Raw genomic sequence first — 26,343 nt, 5'->3', positions numbered from 1 at the left:
CCATTTTTTGTCATTCTGTTTGTTAAAGGCGTTATGCAGGAATTCTTCATTTTTGAAGGCCGACTTGTACCTATTCACCTGATTAGCCACTCTTACCGATTTATCTACTCCCACAGTGCCAACCCCACACGCCTGTCTTTCCACCCGGTCCTGTACCGCACGCGCCTACCTTTCTTCGCGATCCTGCTTTTCACGCCCCAGCCTTACCTTGTGAACCTGCTCCTCACTGCGAACTTGATCCTCGCTACGATCCATTTTATGCAATAATTCCCATATATATATATATGCAGCCTATAAACATGAATTAAGATTAGCATGTCACATAGCATCATATAAACAACAAAACCAACATAAACTTGTAATCATAGCATCATGATCATACCATAACAACATCATATACATCAATTTTAGTATCAAAATGATAAAATATTCAAGTATCATTGTTTCAACTTTCAACAATTTAAAGTTTGATCATCAAATGGATTCTCTAATTCATCATCCTCATTCTCCTCCTCATCGTTGACATTGACATTAGATGAATCAATGCCAATGCCAATGCCACTTACACTTGCACTTGCACTTGAAGTTTGTTTGCTATCTGAGTCATTGAATGCAACAAGCTGAGAAGTGAAAGCATCCAAATCAGTATGTTCTGGCTCTATATCCCACATCTTTGTTTCCCCTTGCTTCTAGTCATGTTGCTTGTGTGAAATGAGCCAATTTAATGTGTTAAAACTCACTTTTAGGGATATATTTAATTGTTTTATGTGGTGGAATTTTAAAAAAAAAAAAATTTGCAAAAAAAAAACTATTTTTGGCTGTTAGACCTCTGGGTTCAACTTGGGTGCTCTTGGGTTCGACTTGGTCCGAACCAGGCCTGTGAATCACAAACTCTGTCTGGACCACAGGCGAACCGGACCAAAACCCTGAACCAGAACCAAACCGGATCAGTATCAGGGGTCTAGGGGGCCGAACCCGGTAACTCAGGTTTTATATGATATTGTTGGAATCACAAGGGGGACTTACATTTATACTTGAATGTTGCTGGAATGTGGAAACTTGATTTGAAAAAAAAAGACAAAAGGGATTGAGGGTTTAGAGAAATCTAATCTACTCCTAAGATCAATGATAGCACTAGATCATGCTTGGATGGACACATTCCTTAAACCGAGTTTTGCTTCGCCATGTTGCCAACAACTACACAAAACTAATGCAATCTTCCAAGGGAAATGAAAGGTTTTCATATCATGAACATTCATCCAAGTGCCCAATACACTAGCGCAACTTGAATAAATATTCGACAATTAAACTTAGCACATTTTAATGTTCAGGCTAACTATGCATTGTAATTGAAAATCATCCAAACACAAATAGTATGAACCAAGGAATTATCAACATCCACCCATTACAATCAATGAACTTTAACTAAAGAAACTATTGCCAAGCTAGACTACTAAGCTAAGACAACTACAATACCAAGCAAAAAGTAGGGGTTCCCATTTGCAATGGGGCGATGTGTGAAAACGTCACAACAGAGTCTTGTCCAAAGAACCTCCACACAATTAGAAAATATCATGGAAGATCTGGGAAAGAAGACATCACTAGAGGTCCATTGGTGCCAACTAATCTTGAAGTAGTTCTCTTAGTGGGTCCCAATTGTTTGACTGCAACCTGGAGTTTGTAGACCTCTTCTGCATGATGCTTTAGGTGATATCCTGCAATGATTTATTGTTCTTTGGAACTTTGCATACACATGCTTCCTCTCCACTGCAATCTGGCCGACCATGGTTTTCAACTAAGCCACTTCTCACTCAAATGCAGCAAGCTTAGCAGCTTAAGTCCCAATAAATTGAGTTTACTAGCCCATTTTTTCTTGAAATAGAATCCTTTGTTGGTTTATCTCTTTCCACAAGGCATCATAAGCAATGGCAACTTTGGTTGCTTTTTCAAATTCCCCTCATTGCTCAAACATGGTGGTTTACAACATGAGACATTGTTACCGAAAAAATGTTTCTCAACGTTTCGGGCAATTAAACCTAGAACAAGAGGATGACTTTTGATTAGCAACCATAGTTTTGTCATCTTTGGCATATTCTTTTCTAGCAAACCTTGGTTCATGACACTTCGTAGAAAGTCTAAGTGGCATTCTTCTTCTACAAACTTCTTAATATGGATTTCCTCCTCTAAGATTAGTAGAGAATTTGAAAAATCTACACTACAAGACATGCTGGCTACATTGAGGATGGCTTGAGCTATCGATTTCAAACTATGTATAAACTCTTCCAAAGTACCTATAGGATTTGCAAGATCCTGCCAAGAAAATTGCATCAAAAAAGAATATCTCAGGTGACAATAAGAGCTGCTTGGCCAAGAGTGTGCTGGTGTAGTGGAGGACGTAATATTTTCTTGGATTGGTTGACACTCCATGTATTGGAGTAACGTTGGTGAATCTGCTACAACTACAACTAGAACTATAGGTAAGGAGTGAGTGGGTCTCATAGAAGGAATATCCAATGGGTTGTAGGAGAACCTACTTTATTGAGCCACTTGTCTGTGTGGTGGGTCCTCCACCTCGTCGAGTTCTTCACACTCACTATCTTCTTCCTAATTAGCTACATCTTCCTTTTGGTGTTGTCCTTTTCTACTTGTCCTGTTAAATATGAACAGTTTTGATTAGAATGTGAACTATGCGAATTCCCAAAAGCTACTAGCAAGCCATAACAGATGGATAGTTTCTAGGGAAGGTATTCATCAGGGTAATGGATGATGTTGCTGGTTGAGTGTGACTTGGAAACTATGCACATAATGGATGATGTTCCTACCTTTTTGATTCCATGATTTCAGTCCCTAAATTAGCCAATGATCAGATTATAAATTCAGATGTAAGATAATTCAAACACAATTGCACAGCATATATCCTGGGAAAACCTTCCAACTTGAAGGTGAAAAACCAAGCAATGAAAATCTCTGAGTATATATATCAAATATAGATGTGTGTTTACAAGATTGCTTCACTCCTTGAAGCTATATGAAAGATCGATTCACACTAGACTGCTGTAGATGCAATCCGAACTGCTGTAGACTATCCTGCCTGCCAAATGATGATCTATAATCTTCAATCTGACTTGACTATAATGTACTATCTGCTGAAGAAGAAATACGATCTGCAGAAGAGTGAATTCGGACTGCTGAAGAATGTGATTGATCGATCTGATGTATATGTAGTGAATGTCTTCGGTCTGCTGTTGTATATTTTTTTTTTCATGTGATGCCAAGAAAGGGAGATTCAATCTCCTTTTATACCTATTGATCGCGCCCCTTCAAGAGTTGGCACTCTTCATATGAACACGTCTCTAAGCAAGGGTTGGCAGACTATCATTTCAAGTCGGCCCCACAACAAGGTAAATATAACATAATTTAACAATTTGTATAAGTTAATCGGTAATTACAAATATGCATAGTCGATAGGTTAAATGCATATTTGATTGTAGTCGGCTAGGAAGACACCTACCGCTACAATCAACAACACTCCCTCTTAGCTAGTGAGGATTCCTTGCTGATCTCTATGTCATGGAATGACATTCACCATGGCTACTCCTAGAGGGTGAAACATAGGTCATCATGGAGGCACTCAACGTGATGACATCCATCATGGCTACTCCCATGTATGGAAATGAATATGAGCACAGGTGCCCATCATGGATTCACTCAATGTGATGCCGTCATCTCATCATGATGTTCACCATGGCTACTCCCAAAGGGTGAATAAACACAAGTGCTAAGTCATGGAGTCTCTCAACATGATATCCACCATGGCTACTCCAAGAGGGTGGATCCCACCATGGCTACTCCCAAAGGGTGGAACAAGGGCTTTCACCTCAAACTTCTCTCAAAGAGAAGAATGCATTAACAAGGGTTTGCACCTCAAACTTCTCTAACAGAGAAGAATGCATTATAGTACATCTCAAGGAATCATTGATGTTGAGATTCCCTCTCAGCTAGGGCTTCATTCTCCACAACTCCAAGCTTGTCTCAATAATGCACAAACTTCACCCTAGCAAGAGGCTTGGTGAGAATGTTGGCTGTCTGATCATCGGTGCTAATGTACCTTAACTGAATAGCATTCCTTTGCACCATATCTCTAATATAGTGATATTTGATCTCCACATGCTTTATTTTGTCATGAAACACGGGATTGACAAAAAGCTTCACACAACTTTGGTTATCACAATGAATAACTGTAGGCTCCAATGATTGTCCAAACAATCCTGCAAGGAGCTTCCGAAGCCACACTGCTTCGCGAGCTGCCACACATGCTCCAATGTATTCTACCTCTGTGGTGCTTAGTGCCATTGAAGACTGCTTCCTGCTACACCAAGAAATCATAGCAGATCCCAAACTGAAGCAACAACTAGAGGTGGTCTTCCAATCATTAACACTCCTTGCCCAATCAGAATCAGAATCAGAATAGCCTTGCAGATTCAAGTCCACATTGGAAGAATATTTCAAGCCATATCCAATTGTTCCACGCAAGTATCTCAAGATATGCTTGGCTGCAACTAGATTTATCTGCCTTGTTTCACACATGAACTGACTAAGTGCACTCATTGCATAGCAAATATCCGGTCTAGTGTTAACTAGATACATCAAGGATCCAATCAGCTATCTGTACATAGTAGGATCCACAAGATCTGAACTAGCTGCAGATTCACTCAACTTCTTCAAGTTAGTTTCCATTGGTTATGGCATAGACTTGCAATCTAACATCCCAAATCTCTTGAAGATGTCAATGTTGTATTTTCCTTGACTCAAGATGATCTCATTAGGCCTCTGCCATACTTCCAAGTCTAGAAAGAAATGCATGAGTCCTAGGTCCTTCATCTCAAATTCTGAAGTCAACTCCTTGCATCTAAAGTTGAGATGTTCTTCCCCAATAAGAAATAAGTCATCAACATATAGAACCAAAATTAAAGCTTCACCCTTGACTATCTTGTAGTAGAGATTTGGATTAGTATCATTCTTGTAGAAACCCAAACTTAGCAAGTATTTGTCAATCCTTTCATACCATGCATGAGGAGCCTGCTTAAGACCATATAATGCTTTCTTCAATTTGCATACATGAGACTCTTTCCCATGAATCACGAAGCCTTTAGGTTGCTCAATGTAGACCTCTTCTTCAATTACACCATTGAGAAAAGATGTCTTCACATCCATTTGATGTAGCTTCCATCCCTTAGCTGTTGCAATGGCAATGATGGTCCTGATGGAAGTATAGCGAGCAATTGGAGCAAATGTTTCTTCATAGTCTATTTCTTCTTTCTGAGAGAAACCACGTGCCACAAATCTTGCCTTGTACTTCTCAATGCTTCCATCAATTGCATGCTTAATCTTGAATAGCCACTTGGAAGATACAACTGACTTCCCTTCAAGTCTAGGTACAATATCCCAAACATCATTCTTAATAATGGATTGATATTCTTCATCCATGGCATCTTTCCTTACTTATTGATTCGAGGCTTTCTCAACACTGGAAGTTTCAGTCTCAATAAGATTACACATCAATGCAACATAGCTAGAGAATCTCCGTGGTCTCTTACTTTCTTTGAATGTGCCTCTAGGAGCCGCAAACTTTCTTGCCTCTTGCATAGTGTTCTTTGCCCAAAGAGGTCTCTTCCGATTGACAATAATATCTCTAGGCCCATCAGTAGGATCCAAAGGCTCAACTGGATCACCATTCACTTCAGGTTCTGTAGACTCCCTCTGAATCTCATGAGTATGATCAATGTCCACGTCCTGAGGAATCTCTTGATCTTTATCATCTATCTCCATGCATGAACCTTTAGATTTTTTAAATGCAACATCTTCCTCAAATGTAACATCTCTGCCAAACTCTATCTATTTCTGACTGAGAATGTAAATCCTATAGGCTTTAGAGGTTTCACTATAGCCCACAAATATTCCTCTGTTGCCAGAAGGTTCCAACTTGGTTCTTTTGTCTTTAGGTACATGGACATACATTGAACAACCAAATATCCTCAAGTGACTGACATCAAGCTTAATCCCAGAAAAGGCTTCTTCTAGAGTCATATTCTGCAATATCCGATGAGGACATCTATTCTGAACATACACTGCTATTCTAGAAGCTTTTGCCCAAAGAAAAGTTTGAAGGTCTTGATCATGGATCGTGGCTTTTGCAGCTTCAACAATGGATCTATTATTTCTTTCTGCAACTCCATTTTGCTGTGGGTTGTAAGGGACACAAAACTCCCTCTTGATCCCTGCCTCAATACATAAATCACGAAAGCTACCAGAGGTGTATTCACCTCCATTATCAGACCTTAAAACTTTAATTATCTTTCCAGATAAGTTTTCTACTTGAGCTTTAAAATCTTTAAATCTGCCCAGGACTTCATCAGACTCTTTAGACTTTAAGAAATAAATCCAATTCTTCCTAGAGTAGTCATCTATGAAAGTTACATAATACACAAATCCACTTAGGGATGCCATTGACATTAGATCACATAAGTCAGAATGTACAAGATCTAAAATTTCTCTTGACCTACTTTCACTGCTATGAAATGGACTCTTAGTATTTTTACCCATAGCACAACCTTTACATGTACCATCATGTACATGACTAAGTTTAGGAATACCTTTAACCATCTTCTCCAATGATGGAAGAGCCTTGAAATGTAGATGTCCAAGTCTTCTATGCCATAGTTCGTTGGAATTTTAAGAGTCATGTAGAAGAGCTTGAACTGGACGAGTGGAAAGCTTGTACAAACTCTCATGTCGATTCTTGATCACATGTGCAGTCTTGATGCTGGAGTTCTTAGGCCATGCAAGAACTCTCCCTTCTGAAAATGCTATTTGATAACCTTTGTCCTCCAAGGCTGAAATAGATACAAGTTTCCTCTTGATTCCTGGTACGAATAAGACATCACTTAGATGAAGGGAAATTCCTAGATTCTAGGTTGAGAGATGTAGCACCAAATCCTTTCACTAAATAGCGGGCATCATCTCCAATGATCACTTGAAGGTTAGACTCCCTTTCCAATCCAAAAGATGTTTTCGATAGCCTGTGATGTGTCGAGAAGCTCCACTATCAATCAACCAGGTGTCACTATCCGTGGGAACATTACTTGATAAAGCAGATATGAAGACAAATCCATTAGAGTTGTCTTTTGCTTCCTTTTGAGTTGAGACTTCATTAATATTAGCCACTTGTTGCTTAGGCCTTGTCAGACAATCTCTTGCATAGTGACCAAACTTGTCAGATCTAAAGCATTGAATGTAGGAGAGATCTTTCTTCTTCTTTGAATCGGGTGCAAAGTCTGATCTTTGATCTCCATTTCTCTTGAAGTTGCCTTTCTTCCAATTTCTTCCTTTCTTCTTAGTAGATTGGGTGGCAAGAACATGAGTCTTCATTTTGTAACTTCATCTCCAATGGCGCTTAGTTGATCCCTCAGCTCTGAGATCTTCATGAAAAATGATATGAGTGATTCTCCTTTCGACATCTTGACTTGATGAAGTTGTTGCCTCAATGCAAGAGCTCTACTTGTCTTGTTGATCTCATATAGACCTTCCAAGATTTTGAACATGTCTCTTGCATTTGTCATTTTGGGAATGAGAGGCACTAAGTGGTCCTTCACGGAGTCAATCCAAATCTTTTTCGCTTTGACGACATTCTTCTTGAATTGAAGTTTCTCCTCTTGATCTTCTGGCTTAGGTAAATCTTTTCCTTCAACAAACTGAAGAAGATCATTTTCTTCAAGTGCAACGAGAATTCTAAACTTCCACGAAGTGAAGTTTGAAGCACCTTCAAGCCTATGAACTTTGCTGTTATAAAGAAATCTGATCATGATCCTCTCAAACCCGCTCTGATACCATGTTAAATTTAATGATCAGATTATAAATTTAGATGTAAGATAATTCAAACACAATTGCACAACATATACCCTGGGAAAACCTTATAACTTGAAGGTGAAAAACCCAGCAATGAAAATCTCTGAATATATATATCAAATATAGATGCGTGTTTACAAGATTGCTTAACTCCTTGAAGCTATATGAAAGATTGATTCACACTAGACTGCTGTAGATGCAATCCGAACTTCTGTAGAGTATCCTGCCTGCCAAATGATGATCTATAATCTTCAATCTGACTTGACTATAATGTACGATCTGCTGAAGAAGAAATATGATCTGCAGAAGAATGAATTCGGACTGCTGAAGAATGTGATTGATCGATCTGATGTATATGTTAGTGAATGTCTTTGGTCTGCTGTTGTATATATTTTATTTTTCATGCGATGCCAAGAAAGGGAGATTGAATCTCCCTTTATTCCTATTGATCGTGCCCCTTCAAGAGTCGGCACTCTTCATATGAACACGTCTCTAAGCAAGGGTTGGCGGACTATCATTTCAAGACGGCCCCACAGCAAGGTAAATACAACATAATTTAACAATTTGTATAAGTTAATCGGTAACTACAAATATGCATAGCCGATAGGCTAAATGCATATTTGATTGTAGTTGGCTAGGAAGACTCCCGCCGCTACAATCAACAACATGTCCAACTTCATTTTGGCCTTCACATTTGTGAACAACGCTCCTAATGATTCCCATCAAGGATAGAGAGCCAAGTCGGGTCATGGCAAGTATTTGCTTAGAGGTTGTCATCAAGTACTTACATCTAAGAATAGCTTGATGGTCTTTTGAGCCATATAAAACGCTTGTGTTTTAGGTAAAGAAATTCATGAATGTGAGCAATAGTTACTCTCCCCATTGTAGAGTTCTCTTGATTTCATATAATTTTTAATCCATATATAATGTTAGAGGCCCTGTTGTGACCTCTTCACACATCACCCCATTGCAGATGGGGACCCCTCATTTTCACTCACCTAATCATTTGCTTTAGGTCTTTTGGTAGTATCTTTGTGACTCTCACAATTTCAATCGTTTGATTTCACCCAATTATTCACTGCCTCTTGAATTCTTAGAAGTAGAGTAGAATTCCTAATCCGATCCTCTTTTTCCATTTTTTTGAATTCCGTGATCCAAAATCCAAAGAAGAGAACCTTCATTGCTATATCTTTCGTACCATACATTCCTAGAGAGTGCATCATTCCAAGTCCTCATTATCAAAGAACAACAAAAGCGTAAGTCCCCCTTGGATTACCAGCATACATCATATAAAACGAGCAATATCCATCATAAAGTCGCAAGTTCGCGTAGAAACCTTGGAATCATTCTTATGAATTTTTGCAATCTTAGCATAAAAGGCAATTTTGCTCAAGCACAAGAGAGGATAAAGTGTCTTTGGTATTTTTATTCTGTGTTGGTGTGGTCACAAAAAACTCATCAACAGGCCCCTGTAGCACCAAAAAACCTCCCACAAATAATGACTATCATATAGTGACATTTCTTTTTGGCCAATTCTTCTTTGATCAACTCTCTATTTCCCTTGATCTACAATCTATCAAACACCCATACTTACTAAGCATTATGTTGAACCATTATTCTTGTATTACCGTAGTTATTGGAGTTTGATAATGGTTCAACTTAAATTGATACAATATCTTAAGAGTTTAGTCTGCTTTGCTTATCCATTAAGTGACAATATTTAAAAAGACCTACGGACATTCTTAGTCAATGATTATTCTCCAGTTACATCTATAACATTCCAATTTGCTTAATGTACAAGCAACTTAAAATCTGATAATCAGGAGCGCTCAGTTGCCTAATTGGTTTCCCTATTTAAGAACCAAATATGTACCTTAGCACTTACATGTATGAGTATATACTAATTCCCTAGTATTTATTACTAGAAACAAGGTCCTTTCACTCATATAAAATTAAACAGCACATCTACTAAAATTTCATCACACCCTAATTGCTTAAGAACTATCTTAAACTATATATCACTGCATTGATATGAAGCATATTGAAAAATATTGAGTTAGTTTTAGTTTGTTATATTGAAGCCTCATTTCCGCTTTCCTTTCTGGCAGTTCTATCATCTGTAGGTGGCATCAAAGTTGACCATCCCAGGGTAAGTAATGGTAAGCCCTCCAACTCTATACACGCTTCCAGTTGTATTTTCTAGCTTCCAATTACAATTGTTTTGGTCATTGAAATACAGCTATGAACCTGCTCGTTTGTACTTTGATTTGCAATAATTTAAGGTTTTTTTGCAAGTTCATAAAGATTTTAAAATTACACACCTAATAGCCATAAATGGAGCAAGGTCATGGGATCTCTTATGCATTTGGAACTGTTTACAGATATAGTAGTTGTAGTTGCCCTGGTCATCCTAGTGGGTTTATTCAGCATGCAGAAGTGTGGTATCGACAGAGTTGGATGGCTCTTTGCTCCTGTGGTTTTGATTTGGTTTCTCTCCATCGGTACCATTGGAATTTACAATATATGCAAACATAACCCAAAAGTTCTTAAGGCCTTTTCCCCTTATTACATTCTCGAGTTTTTCAGGAGGGGGAAGAAACATAAGTGGGTTTCACTTGGAGGGATCATGCTTAGCATAACAGGTGAGTACATTAATATTGAATTATGTATACTAGTTTTTTAGGATTTGACCCTCCTTTGCTTATGATTCTTGAATCTTTAAATTTTATTATAAACTACTCCCTCTTTACATCTCTGAGTCTAGCTATCAAAATACAGGAACTGAAGCTTTGTTTGCAGACTTGGGTCATTTTTCTTCATTGTCTGTGCAGGTATGGAAACAATTTTATGTAATGATTTCTTAATAGCATTTTTTCCTTTTCTGCAAATGATTTAAAGTTTTTCATTATGCTTTCAAGACTGGAAATTGGGTTCAAAGAGCCAAATCCCCTCTGTATTTATAACTGAAGAAACAAAGTTCCATCTCTATTAACGAGATGTGTATTTCTACCATATTTTCCTTTTTGTATTCAACTTAGTTCATGTTAAATATCAAAATTTATGGGCTTTTGCTTGCATCTCTATGAATAAACATTATCATATATTCTTGTAATTTGTCTTTATGTTTTTGAGGCTTAAATGGATGCCGTGATATTTCTCTCTTCCTTTCTCCCACCTCCTGTGCTCTTTCTTCACTCTTAAGTAAATTTCTTTACTTTTATCTTCTGATTCTCGCTCATTGTCAGGCAAGGGATTTGCTTGCTACCAATTACTGAATTATTGTCTCTTGAATAGCAAGATGATGACCTTGACCCACATTCACGTTCCCAAAAATAATCCCTTTTATTGTGGCATTATAATCCCTTCTTTCCGGGAATTTTATATTCAGCTAGATCTCTTCATGCTCTATTCTGTTTCACTTTGGAAGAATCATTGGCCACCTTCCATCTTTGGCTTGTTTTCCTGTGCTCAGAATCATGGACCATTCAAAGAATTTGATAGGGAATAATTTGAAGATGATTTTTTGTGATTGTAATGGAAGAAATAATTTTAGTCTGATTTGTGCAATTTACTCAGGTAGGCTTTTACATAAATAGTAATCAGATTCAAAACTATACATAGCAATAAATTTTAATCCTATTGATAATGCTTAATGTTGTTTTGCTTCTTATCTCTCTTGATGCAAATTATCTTCAAGATCAGCTATAGAGTTAGCATACTGTTTATTGCTCCCAGTTTATCTCCATGTGCAGATCGCATTTACTGTGGTTGTCTTTCCTTGCCTGCTGTTGGCATATATTGGGCAAGCAGCATACCTCACACAACACCCATATGATGTTTCAGAAGCCTTTTATAGGTCCATTCCAGGCATGAAAATTTGAATACATCTTTTAACATGTTGTGTCCAAAAGATCAATTAACTTGTCAGAAAATATGTATGATTCACTTTTTGTTATTAATTTGAAGACAATTCTCCTGCAGATGCTGTATATTGGCCTATTTTTGCAATTGCAACTGTTGCGGCTATTATTGGAAGTCAGGCAACAATATCTGCAACATTTGCAATTATCAAGCAATCAGTGGCTCTTGGCTGTTTCCCTATGGTCAAGGTGGTACATACATCAAAACAGTTTGCAGGACAAATTTACATTCCTGAGATCAATTGGATCCTGATGATACTTTGTTTAGTGATTACTGCTGGATTCAAGAATACCACTCAAATTGGGCATGCTTATGGTGAGTCTCCAAACCTGGTTGACTTCTTAAAGCTTTTGATTTATAAAATTATACTACCATTTGGGCTCTGAGATAGTTTGATACATGTTTTAGAAAGCCATTCTCTATAACATCTCAATAATTTCGTTTAATAAGTGCCTCAAAATATTACGCTGCCCCTAAAGAATATTCTCAAAGGATTTGTTATCTTGTGTCAAAAACAATAATCTTAACTCGTCCCCAAAATTACATTTCTCTAGGTTTAGTGTTCCATGTATATATACATAAGTGTGCAGATACAAATAAATAAATTGAATGATTTTATTATATTCCTGCATCAACTAGGACTTCCTATTGGATTTGCTTTTTCAAATAGAAGCTATAACGTCATCCCTTTGTGCAAGTTAACTTTGCTTACAGAACATGCTCAAACATAATCGTGGCATATCAGCTGACCTAGAACAAATTTTCATATGCACAAATTAAATTTAGAGAAGAGACATAAAAGACAATTGTTGTTGGTCTCGGGATAGGTGCCTGGATAATTCCTGTAATATCTACTAAATTCTTTTGTTTTTCTTATGTGAAAGATTGTCAGCCTTAGCAGGTTTCACTTCACCTGCTCACACGCTTTAAAAATCCTGGTCTAAGGAAGGCATTGTCAAAGCAGCATGAAAGTACACGTCCTTTGGATTCCATAATTGTGTTGTAACAAACAATGTATTTAATATTTATATATGATTCGCATTGAGGTAATCAACAACAGTGGTACCTTTTTAACTTCAATATGGTAATCCCCTATTATATATATACTAGTACTGAAATGAAATGAAAATAAATTTTTTAATGACATCCATGAGACTGATCAGTCTATGGGACCCATGATTGAAAATGCCACTATGACACTAAGATACACAACCAACACCCCCAACCTTTACTGAGAACCTGTTGTGTAAATGATGTTCAATTTACATTCAATATGCAAGTTATATTCTACTTAGTATTATCTTGTTTTATCTATTACTGAATTATCATAAGGATCTGATTATCTTCTTTTATGTGACAGGTGAGAGGAGCATTTATAAATTTCGATGTCCATTCTCACACATACCATTTGACATATATAGTGGGCTGGGTACGGTCAAGCGATGCCTTGACCGGCCATGTCTTTTGGACATGGCCGATCAAGACATCACTTGATCGTGCCCCTTCGCTATAATGGTGTATGGTGTTTATTAACCAACCGGTGTATGTTTCAACACCCGATAACTATCGGTGTAGGATTATATTTAATACTCCGAACATTAGCCTTACCACCCGATATCAATCGGTGTGTGTTTAATAAACCACCCGCTATTTAATCGGTGCGAACATAAACTTACATTGATACTAATTGATGTTCGGTTCTAACTGATAATCATTGAGTCGTATTTGCAATGGTTAATTCGATTTGTCAATTGGTGAATACGAATAGATTATCAAATCGGGATTCTATGATAATGAACAGTTAATCATCATAAATGAAGAATGTTTATCAATTGAATGCTTGAGGGTATTCATTTTAATAATCGATATGATAAATGATTGAATGAGAGACTTCATTTATCTCTCATTCAATCATTTATCTTACCGAAGCTATTATACATTAAGACTCCCTCTTAGCTAGGTAAGATAAATGAGAGTAGTCTATCAAGCATCACATTTCAAATGATAGTTTAGCATTCTTTTACATAATTTTAATTTTCTAGGAGATCATATCACCCAGTCACAAGATATGAAGTATCACCTAACCACGTGATACAAAAATCTATCACATTAATCTTGTGATGACAGGATATCACCTTAGCACGTGATATCAGTATTGCCTAAGCACGCAATACTTTAAGGATAATCATATGAGAAAATATTCAATTCTCATCTTTATCCAAGTTATGGTAGGTGCACTAACACTTCATATAAATGTTTTACCATAACACAATCATGGCTTCATCCATGATACACCAAAAATCCAACATGATAACTGGTTTGGACATTATAAGATCGTCACCTTATAATGTCTCCATACAAGTGTTCATTATCTTGAGAGATCGTCACCTCTTAGATATGAACCCGGGGGATAAAATCCAAAAATGTCCTATCATGACAAAGAAGTTTACACATTAAACATCTTATAGATATGCAAATACAAATTACAAAGCAAATTACCTTTCTATCATACCTAAACCTTTTCTGAAGTGATCAACCTTCACTCTGGAAAGAGGTTTGGTCAGAATATCTGCAGTTTGATCTCCCGTACAAACATATTCTAATTAGATTGCATTCCTGTCTAGCATATCTCGCACATAGTGGTATGGAATCTCAATATGCTTGGATCTGTCATGAAACACTGGATTTACTGAAAGTTTTATGCAGCTCTGGTTGTCACAGTGTATAACAGTGGGTTTCATAGGTTCTCCAAACAACCTCACAAACAACTTCCTAAGCCATACTGCCTCTCAGGCAGCCATAGAAGTTGCAATGTATTCTGCCTCGGTGGAGCTTTGAGCTACAGAAGACTGCTTCTTGCTGATCCAAGATATCATAGCTGAACCTAGACTGAAGCAACACCCTGAAGTGCTTTCCCTGTCAGTCACACTTCCAGCCCAATTTGGATTTGTAAATCCATGTAGGTCTATATCAACTTTCTCATATTTGAGACCAAGGTTTAGGGTACCTTGTAGGTATCTCATAATGTGTTTTACTGCAACCAGGTGTATCTCTTTCGGTTCACACGTAAACTGACTTAGAGCATTAACTGCATAACAGATATCTGGTCTTGTATTTACTAGGTACATCAGGGACCCAAGCATCTATCTGTATTGAGTAGGATCCGTGGGTTGTGACTCTGTTGCTGCTTCTTTAAGTTTATGTAAATTGGTTTCCATAGGAGAGGTCATGGGTCTATAGTTTAGCATTCCGAATCTCTTCAAAATATCCAAGGTATACTTTCCTTGGTTTAGTATAATGTTGTCAGAATTTTGCCATACTTCCAATCCTAGGAAGTAATGAAGGAGTCCCAAGTCCTTCATATCAAATTCTTTGGATAGATCTTTCTCGCATTGATCTATAAGGTGATCATTTCCTGTGATTAATAAGTCATCAACATATAAAATCAATATTAGCATATCACCTTTATTTCTTTTGTAGTAGAGATTAGGACCTGCATCATTTTTGGAGAAGCCTAGTCCTGAGAGATAGGTGTCAATTCTTTCATACCAGGCCCTGGGAGCCTGTTTAAGCCCATAGAGAGCTTTCTTGAGTCTACACACATGAGACTCTGCATCATGAATTTCAAACCCTTCAGGTTGCTCTAGGTAGACTTCTTCTGAGACCTCACCATTTAGAAAAGTTGTCTTAACATCCATCTGGTGTACCTTCCACCCCTTTTCTGCTGCAATGGCTAATACAGCTCTTACTGATATATACCTGGCAATAGGTGCAAAGGTTTCTTCATAATCTATTCCTTCCCTTTGTGAGAACCCTCTAGCTACAAATCTGGCCTTGTGTTTTTCAATACCGCCGTTTGTAGCATGTTTGATCTTGAAAAGCCATTTAGATGAACCCACAAATTTCTTAGTTGGCCTAGGAACAATCTCCCAAACATCATTTTTCATAATGGACTGATACTCTTCAGACATGGCATCCTTCCATACTTGATGTTCAAGTGCATCTGATACATTGTTTGGTTCGGCTTTAGAGAGATCATTCATAAGGGCAACATAGCTAGTGAATTTATTAGGCCTTTTGCTTTCCCTGAAGGTTCCTAAAGGAGCAACAAACTTTTGAGCTTCTGCTACAGTCTTGGTGGCCCATGTGGTCTTTTCTTGAGGTTTTCTCTAGGTGGACTTTGATTTTCACTTATAGTTTCCTCAAGATTCTCCCTCTGAAGCTCAGGAGTAGGATCTCTATCTAAGCTAGGGTTGGGGATATAGACTTCAGGGTCTAGAGAGCTTTGGGCTCTTTTGAAGGCTAAGTCTTCTTCAAAGATCACATCCCTACTTAGTTCAATATTCTTTTGACCAGGTATATATATCCTGTAGCCCTTGGAGGTTTCACTATATCCTACAAAGATTCCCCTTTTTCCAGAAGGCTCTAATTTTAATCTTTTCTCCTTAGGTATATGAATATAGACAGGGCATCCAAAAATCCTAAGGTGGCTAATATCTGGTTTTGATTTAGTAAAGACTTCCTCAGGGGTCTTGTCTTCAAGATGAGAGTGAGGACATCTGTTTTGAATATATACAACAATGCTAGTTGCTTCTGCCCAAAGATTGATATTTAGATTCTGATCAAGAATCATAGCTTTGGCAGCTTCAACGATTGTCCTATTTTTTCTTTCTGCTATCCCATTTTGTTGAGGGTTGTAAGGTATTGTTAACTCCCTCTTAATCCCTGAAGTTTTACAAAAATCTTTAAATAATTCTGATGTGTATTCCCCCCCATTATCAATTCTTAGGGTTTTAATTTTGTTTCCTGAGTAGTTCTCTGTTAGTGATTTGAATTCTTTAAACCTATTAAGGATCTCTTCTGATTCTTTACATTTCAGAAAGTAGATCCAAGTTTTCCTAGAGTAGTCATCAACAAATATTACATAATACAGAAATCCCCCCAATGAATTTACAGACATAGGTCCACATACATCAGAATGAACTAACTCTAAAATTTTACTTGTTTTCCTAGTACTACTCTGAAAAGCACCCTTAGTATTTTTCCCTAAGGCACATCCAGTGCATGCTCCTGAATGATATTGCTTTAGCTTAGGTAGGCCTGTTACAAGGTCTCCCATTGATGATAAAGCTCTAAAATTTAGGTGGCCTAGTCTTCTATGCCAGATTTCATTGGCATCTGTAGTTTCATGAATTAGGGCTAAGTTGGGCTCTGTGCATAGCTCATACAAGTAGCCTTGTCTTTGACCAATTGTTTTAACTTTCTTGATGGATGAGTTCTTTGGTCAAGCCAATACTTTGTTGTCCATGGTCACTTCGTATCCATTGTCCTCTAGTGCTGATATTGAGACTAGATTCCTCTTAATGCCTGGAACATATAGCACTCCTCTAAGTTGTAATGATACACCTGACTTTAGTTTGATGGTGCAGTTTCCAACTCCTTTGACAGGGTGTGTAGAGTCATCTCCGATGGTTACCTCCTCATCATTCTCCTCTTTCACGGAGTCTAGTACTTCTCTGAATCCTGTGATGTGTCTGGATGAGCTATTGTCGATCACCCAGGAGTTCACTTTGTTTGATGCTTGATTTGTGAGAGCTGAATAGAGTACATACTTCTCGGAGTCCTCTTCCCTTTTGGATTTTCCTGTTTTGGCAAATGTGGCTTGTTCAGCTCTTTCTGGACATTTGGCAACATAGTGCCCAAATTTGTCACATCTATAACACTGAATTTGAGAGAGGTCCTTCTTGAAGGAGTTCTTGCCATGACGACCTTTTCTCTTCCTGAATTGCTTCCGCTTGCCTATTTTGTTTGAGTTCGTATTTAGAACTTGAAGATCTTCATCTATATTCTTCTGTTTGATCCCTTTCTTATTTTGCCTTGATTCCTCTTGGAGACAGTCAGCCTTTAGGCTATTGAATTTTGGGAAGTTATCCCTTGCACTGATGCCTTGGACGAATGTTTCCCAAATGCTAGGCAACCCATCTAAAACAATGAGGGTTAATTCTTTGCTTTGGATCTCATATCCAAGGGTTGCCATTTCATCCCTTAAGGTAGATATTCGTATGAAGTAGGCATTGACTGATTCTCCTTTTATCATGGCTATGTGATTTATCTCTCTTTTTAGAGCCAAGGTTTTACTGGCATTCGATATTTCAAAAGCGTCTTCAAGTGCTTTGAATATGTTGAAGGCTATTTCATGTTTCTTTATAATGGGCATAATGTTGTTCCTTACCACATCAACTATGATTTTGATAGCCTTATCATTTCCTTCTTTCCAAATTGCTTTGTCAGGTTCAGTCTCAGGTTCTTTAGTTTCAGTCTTTACAAATGATTCAACTTTGTTTTCTTTTAGAATCATTTGAATTTTGAATTTCCGTGCGGAGAAGTCGTCACCTCTTGCGAGTTTGTCTTCAAATCTGATAGCACTAGCCATTGATAGGATTGTGATGTTGAATATATGCTTGATTTGAATTTTACGTAAAATTGAACAGCCTCAGGTTCAATTTAACTATAGCTTTGATACCATGTAATGATGTTCAATTTACATTCAATATGCAAGTTATATTCTACTTAGTATTATCTTGTTTTATCTATTACTGAATTATCATAAGAATCTGATTATCTTCTTTTATGTGACAGGTGAGGAGCATTTATAAATTTCGATGTCCATTCTCACACATACCATTTGACATATATAGTGGGCTGGGTATGGTCAAGCAATGCCTTGACTGGCCATGTCTTTTGGACATGGCCGATCAAGACATCACTTGATTGTGCCCCTTCGCTATAATGGTGTATGGCGTTTATTAACCAACCGGTGTATGTTTCAACACTCGATAACTATTGGTGTAAGCCAAACGGTGTAGGATTATATTTAATACTTCGAACACTAGCCTTAACACCTGATATCAATCAGTGTGTGTTTAATATACCACCTGCTATTTAATCGGTGCGACCATAAACTAACATCGATACTAATCGATGTTCAGTTTTAACCGATATTCATTGAGTCGTATTTGCAATGGTTAATTCGATTTGTCAATCGATGAATACGAATAGATTATCAAATCAGGATTCTATGATAATGAACAGTTAATCATCATAAATGAAGAATGTTTATCAATTGAATGCTTGAGGTTATTCATTTTAATAATCGATATGATAAATGATTGAATGAGAGACTTCATTTATCTCTCATTCAATCATTTATCTTACCAAAGCTATTATGCATTAACATGTTGGAACCCTAATTTCTGACAAAATCCAGTCTTCCTTAAAATTCCTAATTAGCCATTTTCCTTGACCCTACCATCATTATGATTCTTATATTCCATCAACTTGGCAGAAAATTATATATCACTGACACTAGGCTCTGTGCTTTCATTTTACTGGTTTGAGAGAATGGTTTATTCATCTATCAGATAAGATTATTATTGTTACAAGCTCATTATTGAAAGACATGATACAACAAAAATTTCTATATGTGGGGTAGGATGGGCTTCCACAAGGGTAGAGCTCAACATATGGCTTCAGAGCAAAGCATTAAGATGTTCTTGGTGAGAAAGCCATTTTTCGGCAAGACTTAGTGTGCAACTCAATGAAAAGAATACCATTTTGGGGTAGTAAGTAGCACCGGCAAAGCAAATATAACCTTCTATGAAAAGGCTAGTTACATCGAAAAGGAGTTTCTCTATCAGTATAATTTCCCTTATGCTTCACCGAAAACATGAGCTTCGGTGTAACGTAGTCATTCTGCTAAGCACAAAACTGTTTTACTGAAAGCTCACACTATAAGGAAAAAGAAGCTTATTGGGGCAAGGTACTTGGGCTATACTGAAAACATAAAAGCATGACTATAAGGTGTCAGGGAAGCTCCTTAATCCTCTTACCGAAATTAATGACTTTCGGTATAGTAACTGAAGTTTGTCAAATCTAAAATGGTTTCACAGAAATAACATGCTATGCCGAAAACCAGGTGGGACCAACAACCATGAAACGGAACTGGAATATTCTATCGACAAAACCCGATTATGGTCTTGCCGAAGCAATTGTTTTTGATGTAACTATGCGAATTGATAAAAGCCATAAGCGCTATACCGAAAGCCAGTTCTACACCGAAACGTTGAAGGAATTGAAAGTTGCTACACCGATAAAAATTTATGTTTTGGCATAGCTGAAGACAACGGGTAGGGAAAAAATGATTTCACTGAAACTACTACCTACATTGAAAAGCCCAAGTGGCGATGAAGCGAAATGTACATTCCTCTGACATAAATATGCACCAACTTGACATCATATCACATGAATTTTGAATTCAGGCATTTAATGATTGTTCTGCAACTATCCCTCAAAGCGACGACTCACAAAACTAAAAGGCAAAGTTTACATTCATTCAGCCACTGTGGGATTATCCAGACAATGGAGGCTAGAGAAGATCATAACAAGAAGCTCGCGAGTTCAGAATTAGTAATTCCATTACAAGTAAGTGCCCAGTTTCAGAGAAAATCTTTTCAAATTCAATTGTTCGGTTTCTGTTGCAATGGAGAGTTCATCTAAAAAACCTAGGGCTGAAAACAAAAGGAAAAGGCAACCAAAACAGACAATCTCTTGGAACGAAAACCTAAGAAACAGGAGGGAAGGCACTTGAACCAAGATCTAATGGACCAATTTCTTGACTCTGGCCCCAAGTCAAGGTCATCACAATTAGATGTGTTAGGGGACAAGTATGAAAACCTAGGGGATGTCTGGACGCCCATAAGAGGGTATGAATTAATGCTATATCATTTCAGAAAAAGAAACAAGGCAGAACCTATTTGCAACCCATGGGTTTTTAATGTTGGAAAATTAGTAATCTCTAATGTCTATGTTAGTGTTGATTTGATGATTTTGCTAGCCAAAAATTATGATCCTGCAACCAAAGTGATTCCTGATGCTGTTGGGAAGCCACCATTGCCTATAACAAGGGACTACATGTCCAGAGTGTTTGACCTAGACCTAACCTTGGAACAACCTATTGATATCACTCTCCTGACAAACGAATATGCCAGACTTAAGGATGTGTACAAGAGATGGAAGTTGTCAGCTCATAGGCCCAGAGATGGAAATGATCTCAAGGTGTTTGATGAAAATGAGGAACCCCCATATGAGTTGGATTTATTTGAAGAATACTTCAAATACACATACTATTCAATCTATCAAATTATGGGGATTGAGGCCAAAATTCTTATGGATGTAGCTCCTATGGTGTTGACTGTAGATGTGCAAATGCATGATGCTCGGCCCTTTGATTATGTATCGATGATGGTGAACCAAATAAATCATGGATTGGAGAAAATTAAAGCCAACCCCGGTGAAATTTATTTCAAACATTATTTTGTGCGTATGCACATGCCCCTGTATGTTGGGTAGGATTGGATATGTGGAACGATGATTTTAGAGTTAATGAGAATGCAAACAGGGCATGAGGAAGCTAGTTCAGATGTGGAGAGCTGCATGGGATCAAAGATTCTCATGGTCCCAATATTTATGTTTTGAAGAATACTTTGTTAAACCCTTATGCCAACTTCTTGGCCAGCCATGCAATAATGTTTTAACACCGGAAATTCAAAGATTTCTTAGGCCTAAAGAGTATGATGAATGATAGCTAATCAATCACAATTGGGGAGATTGGTATGCCCTCAAGGACTGCACAAAGATCAGGGTGTACGGATTTGAAGGTACCCCTCTCTTACTCCATAAAACAGTGCCAAACAGGATTGCATATTTGGAGATTGTAAGGCAACTCGCTGAAGTGAGCTCCACACATTTAGGAGCCCATGGGAAACATGCCGTTATGCTTGGGTACCCATGCTTTGGAGAATTTGCAGTTTCCTCCACCAAAGGTTACGATCTTATAAAAGATAAGTTGGCCTATTATGGCCTAGCACAGGATGAACCTAGGGTCAATTTCGACCCTTAAGTATTCATGAGCTAAGCAAAACAATCACTGAAGCTACGCTCTTATGAGCATGCTCCACTTATACTTGATGACCTGATTAGAAATTTGAGTAAGCCACAAGCTATGGACAAGTTGGAAGCTTATCACAAGGTGATTAGGGCTGAGGAATGGAAAAAGAATTATGATTTGTTGAAGGCTGATGATCATTTAGATATTCAGGACCCCATTGCTTGCATCAGTGAAAAGATTGCTCATTTGGATAGAGTAATTGAAGGAGTCCCTCCGAGGGCCTTGGATAGGGATACAAGAAAGCCCTTGGGAAGCAATATACAAGTTGTAACACCTCTGCTACGTATGTCCCCACAACCTACCCCCTCAATACAAAGTGATATAGAGGATGTCTGAGAGTAGGATCCATCCCATGTCCCAAAAGAGGAGGATGTTATTGCAGAAACCATAACAGAAAGAGAAGACATCAGACAACATGCTAGTGAAAAGTTTATCTCTAATGATGAGTTAATCCATTCTTAAGAGTTCAAGACATTCCTGTACAGGTACAAAGGAAAGTTGCTTTGGCAACAAGTTGGTGAAGTGACACGGGATAATGAGGGTGGATTACTTGACAAACTGCAACAAGATGTAGATAGTGAAATTGCAACCATGAATTCGGTTAGGGGAAGACAACTCCTACAAGATGCCGGTGTACTAATTGTGCCTGGATGGGATATGAGTTCTGCTTTATTATTCAACAGCTTTGTTAAAATCCATGACATTCAAAAGAGGATGTCCTTATAGGATATTGACAAGATATACTCTGGCTTTGGCTTTGACCTAGATAAGAAGGTGTTGTTGCAATGTACCTTAAACCCCAGAATTAAGATGCCCACCTTGGTGGAGACTGATAAGGTATTCGGTCATCTCATGGTCCAAAGGGTTGGTGAAACGGATCCCTTAGAAACAGTAGACCTAAATGTTAATGTTGCAGAATTCACCAAGGCCCAAATAAAACATGTAATGAAAGAAAGAGATGCCTATAGGGAAAAATATGAGGAAATAGAGGAACTTGTGCATCAGTTGGAAGAGGAGTTAAGGCTGATTCCTAGTAGAGAAGAATTTTCTTATGAATGGGAGCAACATATTACTGAAGCACTACAGGACACAAATTATTGGAGATATCAGGCAGAGAAGCTGCAGAAGAAATTGAAGAAAAAGGAAGAACAAGGAAGAAGGGTTATGACATGATGGCAGGACTAGTCACCCATAGGTTCATTGAAATGATGCAGTATGCAAATGATTAATGGAATACTTATGTGGTAACTCTCAGGGCATTACAAGAACATGCTAGGTTGACAGAACGGGTGAAAGAAATTGTCGATAAGGTGTAGGATCCTAAATCCTCCAAGTTGCCAAAAAATGTCAGAAAGATATGGTCGAAACAAATGGTGTACAAAGAAGAATTGGAGGATGATATGAATCGGTTGGATACAGAAGACACTAAAAGTCTCCCTTCACTGCTGAACGATGATGATGGTACACCAATGCCACGGGAACGGTGGAAAGAATTGCCGTCACAGGAGCACCCATGGGCACTGGAGGAGATCAATGACAAAGATCACATTCAAGACAACATGAAGATCATCCTAAATAGGCTCTATAGAAGAGAATATGTTATGAGACATTTTGTCCCAAACATCACTACATATAGGGAGTAAGAATATATAGACCACTTAGGGGCTGTGAACTTGTTTCTTTTAAAATGCTAGAAAACTTGTTTGGATAGTTACGTTATGTAAGTAATTTCTGTTTTATTTCTAAAAGACATGCTGTTTCTTATGTGTTTGATCTTTCCTTATAAAAGGAAGATCGTTTATTCTATGCAAGAGATCATGAAAAATATATACTTTTATATCTTTGCTAATATACATACTAGTTTGCTTTCAGTTCCTATACTATGTTAAGAAGTATTGTGGATGATTTTCAGCTCAATCTTGTTATTTTGATGCTAAGAAATCAATGGTTGCTTAAATCTTTCTACAACTGTGGTCATATCATTATATTCATACTGCTACGTTGTTGTGTGGTGTGAACAAGATAAGATATGCTCTTGGATTAATTACTGTATAAGCCTCTTTCTAGGAAAGATTAAAATTGCATGTATGGTGATTGTCATATTCAAATTGAGTCATTAAGTGCGGAAGAATTAACAGTGGATGGTAATTTTATCGTATAACAAGGAGAATATAAGGAAGGAAGTTCACAAGACTCCGAGCCCAATAGGTGAAGAAGGCATTGGTCAGAATCTTACATTTATAATTTTAGAAAATCAGTTAATTATATTTCATTTTCAGTTTTATGGAAGTAGGAGATAGGAGTACGGTTAGAAGTTAGATTGATCTATTCCAGAAGTTCATGCCTTTATGAGATAGAGATAAAAAATAAACTAAAGGAAGATTAAATCTGCTTAGTTGAAAGGTGCACCCACCTAGGTTTAGCAGAGCCTGAAGAGTAGGGAATCACAATCACATTGATTTGTTCCATTAGTTGGCCAAAGTTGAATGTTGAACCTGAACATAAGGCTTGGCATATCTTTAGGGTTTAACAACCTACAATTTTGAGCTCTAACAGTACCCACCATTTCTTTGCTGATCATATTTCTTCTGCTATGGATATTGACCAAATAGGTTGCCATCTTTATAATTTGTTCCTTCTCATCTGGATTAGAAATAAATCAATGTAAATAATTAAAAAGTTGAACCACAAAAGCCCTCAAATTCACAAATATTTTTCAGTCTGCCAATAAAGCATGTAAAGTGAATGCATAAACCCAATGAATATAACAAAGAAATATACCTATACATGAACACTTTGCTTATCTCCATTATTTCTTCAAGCTCTTTTTTACGAATGATAGTATTGTTTCTCTCAGATTTTGCACTAGCACAAGTAGCAATATGATAATGCAAAAGCTTAAAGATTGTGGTTCGAGAATGATAATGAATGAAGGTTGAATTTATAGAATTTTCCTAATTTCGATTAACAGTGGAGATTGGTTGAGGCTGATTAGAAGATCAATGGTTGAGATTTGATGAGAGAAATTCATTGAGAAGATTTGAAGAGTTAAATGATTGCATGATTTGGTAACTAAGTGCATGGTTCAATGAAGTGATCTGATAATCAGGTGTGACTGTGAGTGGATTGATTAGATTACATAGAAGAGTGAAATTGAGTGTTAGTTAGGTTGTGAGGTGGAAATATTCAGAATTAAATAATAAAAAATTATTTAATTCATGTGCATGTGGAGAAAGAAATAATAATAATTTTATTTATTTTGAGGAAATATATTTAGAAAAGGAATAATTAAATAGATTAAAATAATTTAATTAAATATAGAAGAATATTTAGCTAATTAAATAATTATTTAATTATTATGAACTAGAAGAATAACTGAAATGGAATTTAATTAAATAATATAAAATTATTTAATTAATGTGCAAGGATAGAAAATTTACAAAATAATCAAAATTATCTAGTTAACATAGAAGAAATGAATAGTTAGTATAATAATTAAATAACTAAAAATTATTTAATTAGTGAAAATGGAGGGAAACACAAATTTAAATTATGAATGAAGAAAAGATGTTAGCTTAATTAAATACTAGAATTATTTAATTGATACCAGAGGAATAAATGATAAGAAATAACGATGAAATGCGTTAGTCATTTTTATGTGTTTACACTTCAAACAAAGTAGCTATAGACTCTGCTTTTAGAGTATCAACATACTTGGCCGAGATGTTTTCATTGGTTGGGCACTCCATGATGTAGTGCCATTATGTTTCCACTTACTTTGAGGTGCAGAGACAACAAACCTTGTCATCCCATTCCCTTTTGGGTGCTTTCCACCTCCTTGTTTTGCACCTAAGATGGTGCGAGCTAGTTCTTAATTGGATCTGATTTCTACACTTGGGTAAAAGTACGAGATGTGTCATCATGAAATAATATAGAGGTGAAGTGTGAACATGAGGCTACATGAAATCTATCATCAAAGAGAGGAAAAATGTTTTTGATGATGTTATCAAGATGCCAAAGGTGAGATTCTACAAACAAATGTGAGACTTCATGTAAGTATATATTTGGATAAGATGGGTCCTATAGGCATGTATGAATCTATTGAAGAGAGTCATTAGGAGCATTTGGAAAATCCATGACCTTTGTAGAATTAGTATAAGGAATAATCTCTATGGTAGTGTTTGCAACATTTGATGAATAAAGGTCCATTGATAAGTGTCACAACTAGATAGAAGTTCTAATAGATCTCTATACAATTGTTGGATAATGGACCAAGTAGTTAAAGGGAAATTTAAGTGCTCTATGTGATGTAAGAACTTCTAAGAAACAGTGACATAGAGAAGTCCACAAACTTTGTCATTGTTGTTAAACCTTTCATTCTTTTGACAATATCACTTGGATTAGAAATGAGACTAAAGAGATAAGGTAAAGGAGACTCTTTGATGCAATATTCTTCTACTTGTTTTTTCCATTCTTACCAACACTCATAGTTGTAGTGAGTTAGAATGACT

General features: G+C 37.1%; 1 protein-coding gene across 5 annotated transcripts in view; it reads left to right on the top strand.

The window, feature by feature from the left end:
• LOC131070622 (putative potassium transporter 12) overlaps nt 1–26,343 on the top strand; it is a 128,645-nt gene that overhangs the window by 88,004 nt on the left and 14,298 nt on the right. For 4 of the 5 annotated variants that reach the window (XM_058006209.2, XM_058006206.2, XM_058006208.2 and 1 more), the window contains 5 exons: nt 10,014–10,064; nt 10,287–10,547; nt 10,684–10,736; nt 11,658–11,772; nt 11,887–12,141. In XM_058006209.2, coding sequence (XP_057862192.2) covers nt 10,014–10,064; nt 10,287–10,547; nt 10,684–10,736; nt 11,658–11,772; nt 11,887–12,141 — 735 coding nt within the window. The remainder of the gene's footprint in view (nt 1–10,013; nt 10,065–10,286; nt 10,548–10,683; nt 10,737–11,657; nt 11,773–11,886; nt 12,142–26,343) is intronic. The other variant, XM_058006210.2, reaches the window with a different exon arrangement.

The sequence above is a fragment of the Cryptomeria japonica genome, chromosome 1, assembly GCF_030272615.1.
Source record: "Cryptomeria japonica chromosome 1, Sugi_1.0, whole genome shotgun sequence".
In the NCBI taxonomy this organism is placed as follows: domain Eukaryota; kingdom Viridiplantae; phylum Streptophyta; class Pinopsida; order Cupressales; family Cupressaceae; genus Cryptomeria; species Cryptomeria japonica.
This window is presented reverse-complemented; position numbering and strand designations above follow the sequence as displayed.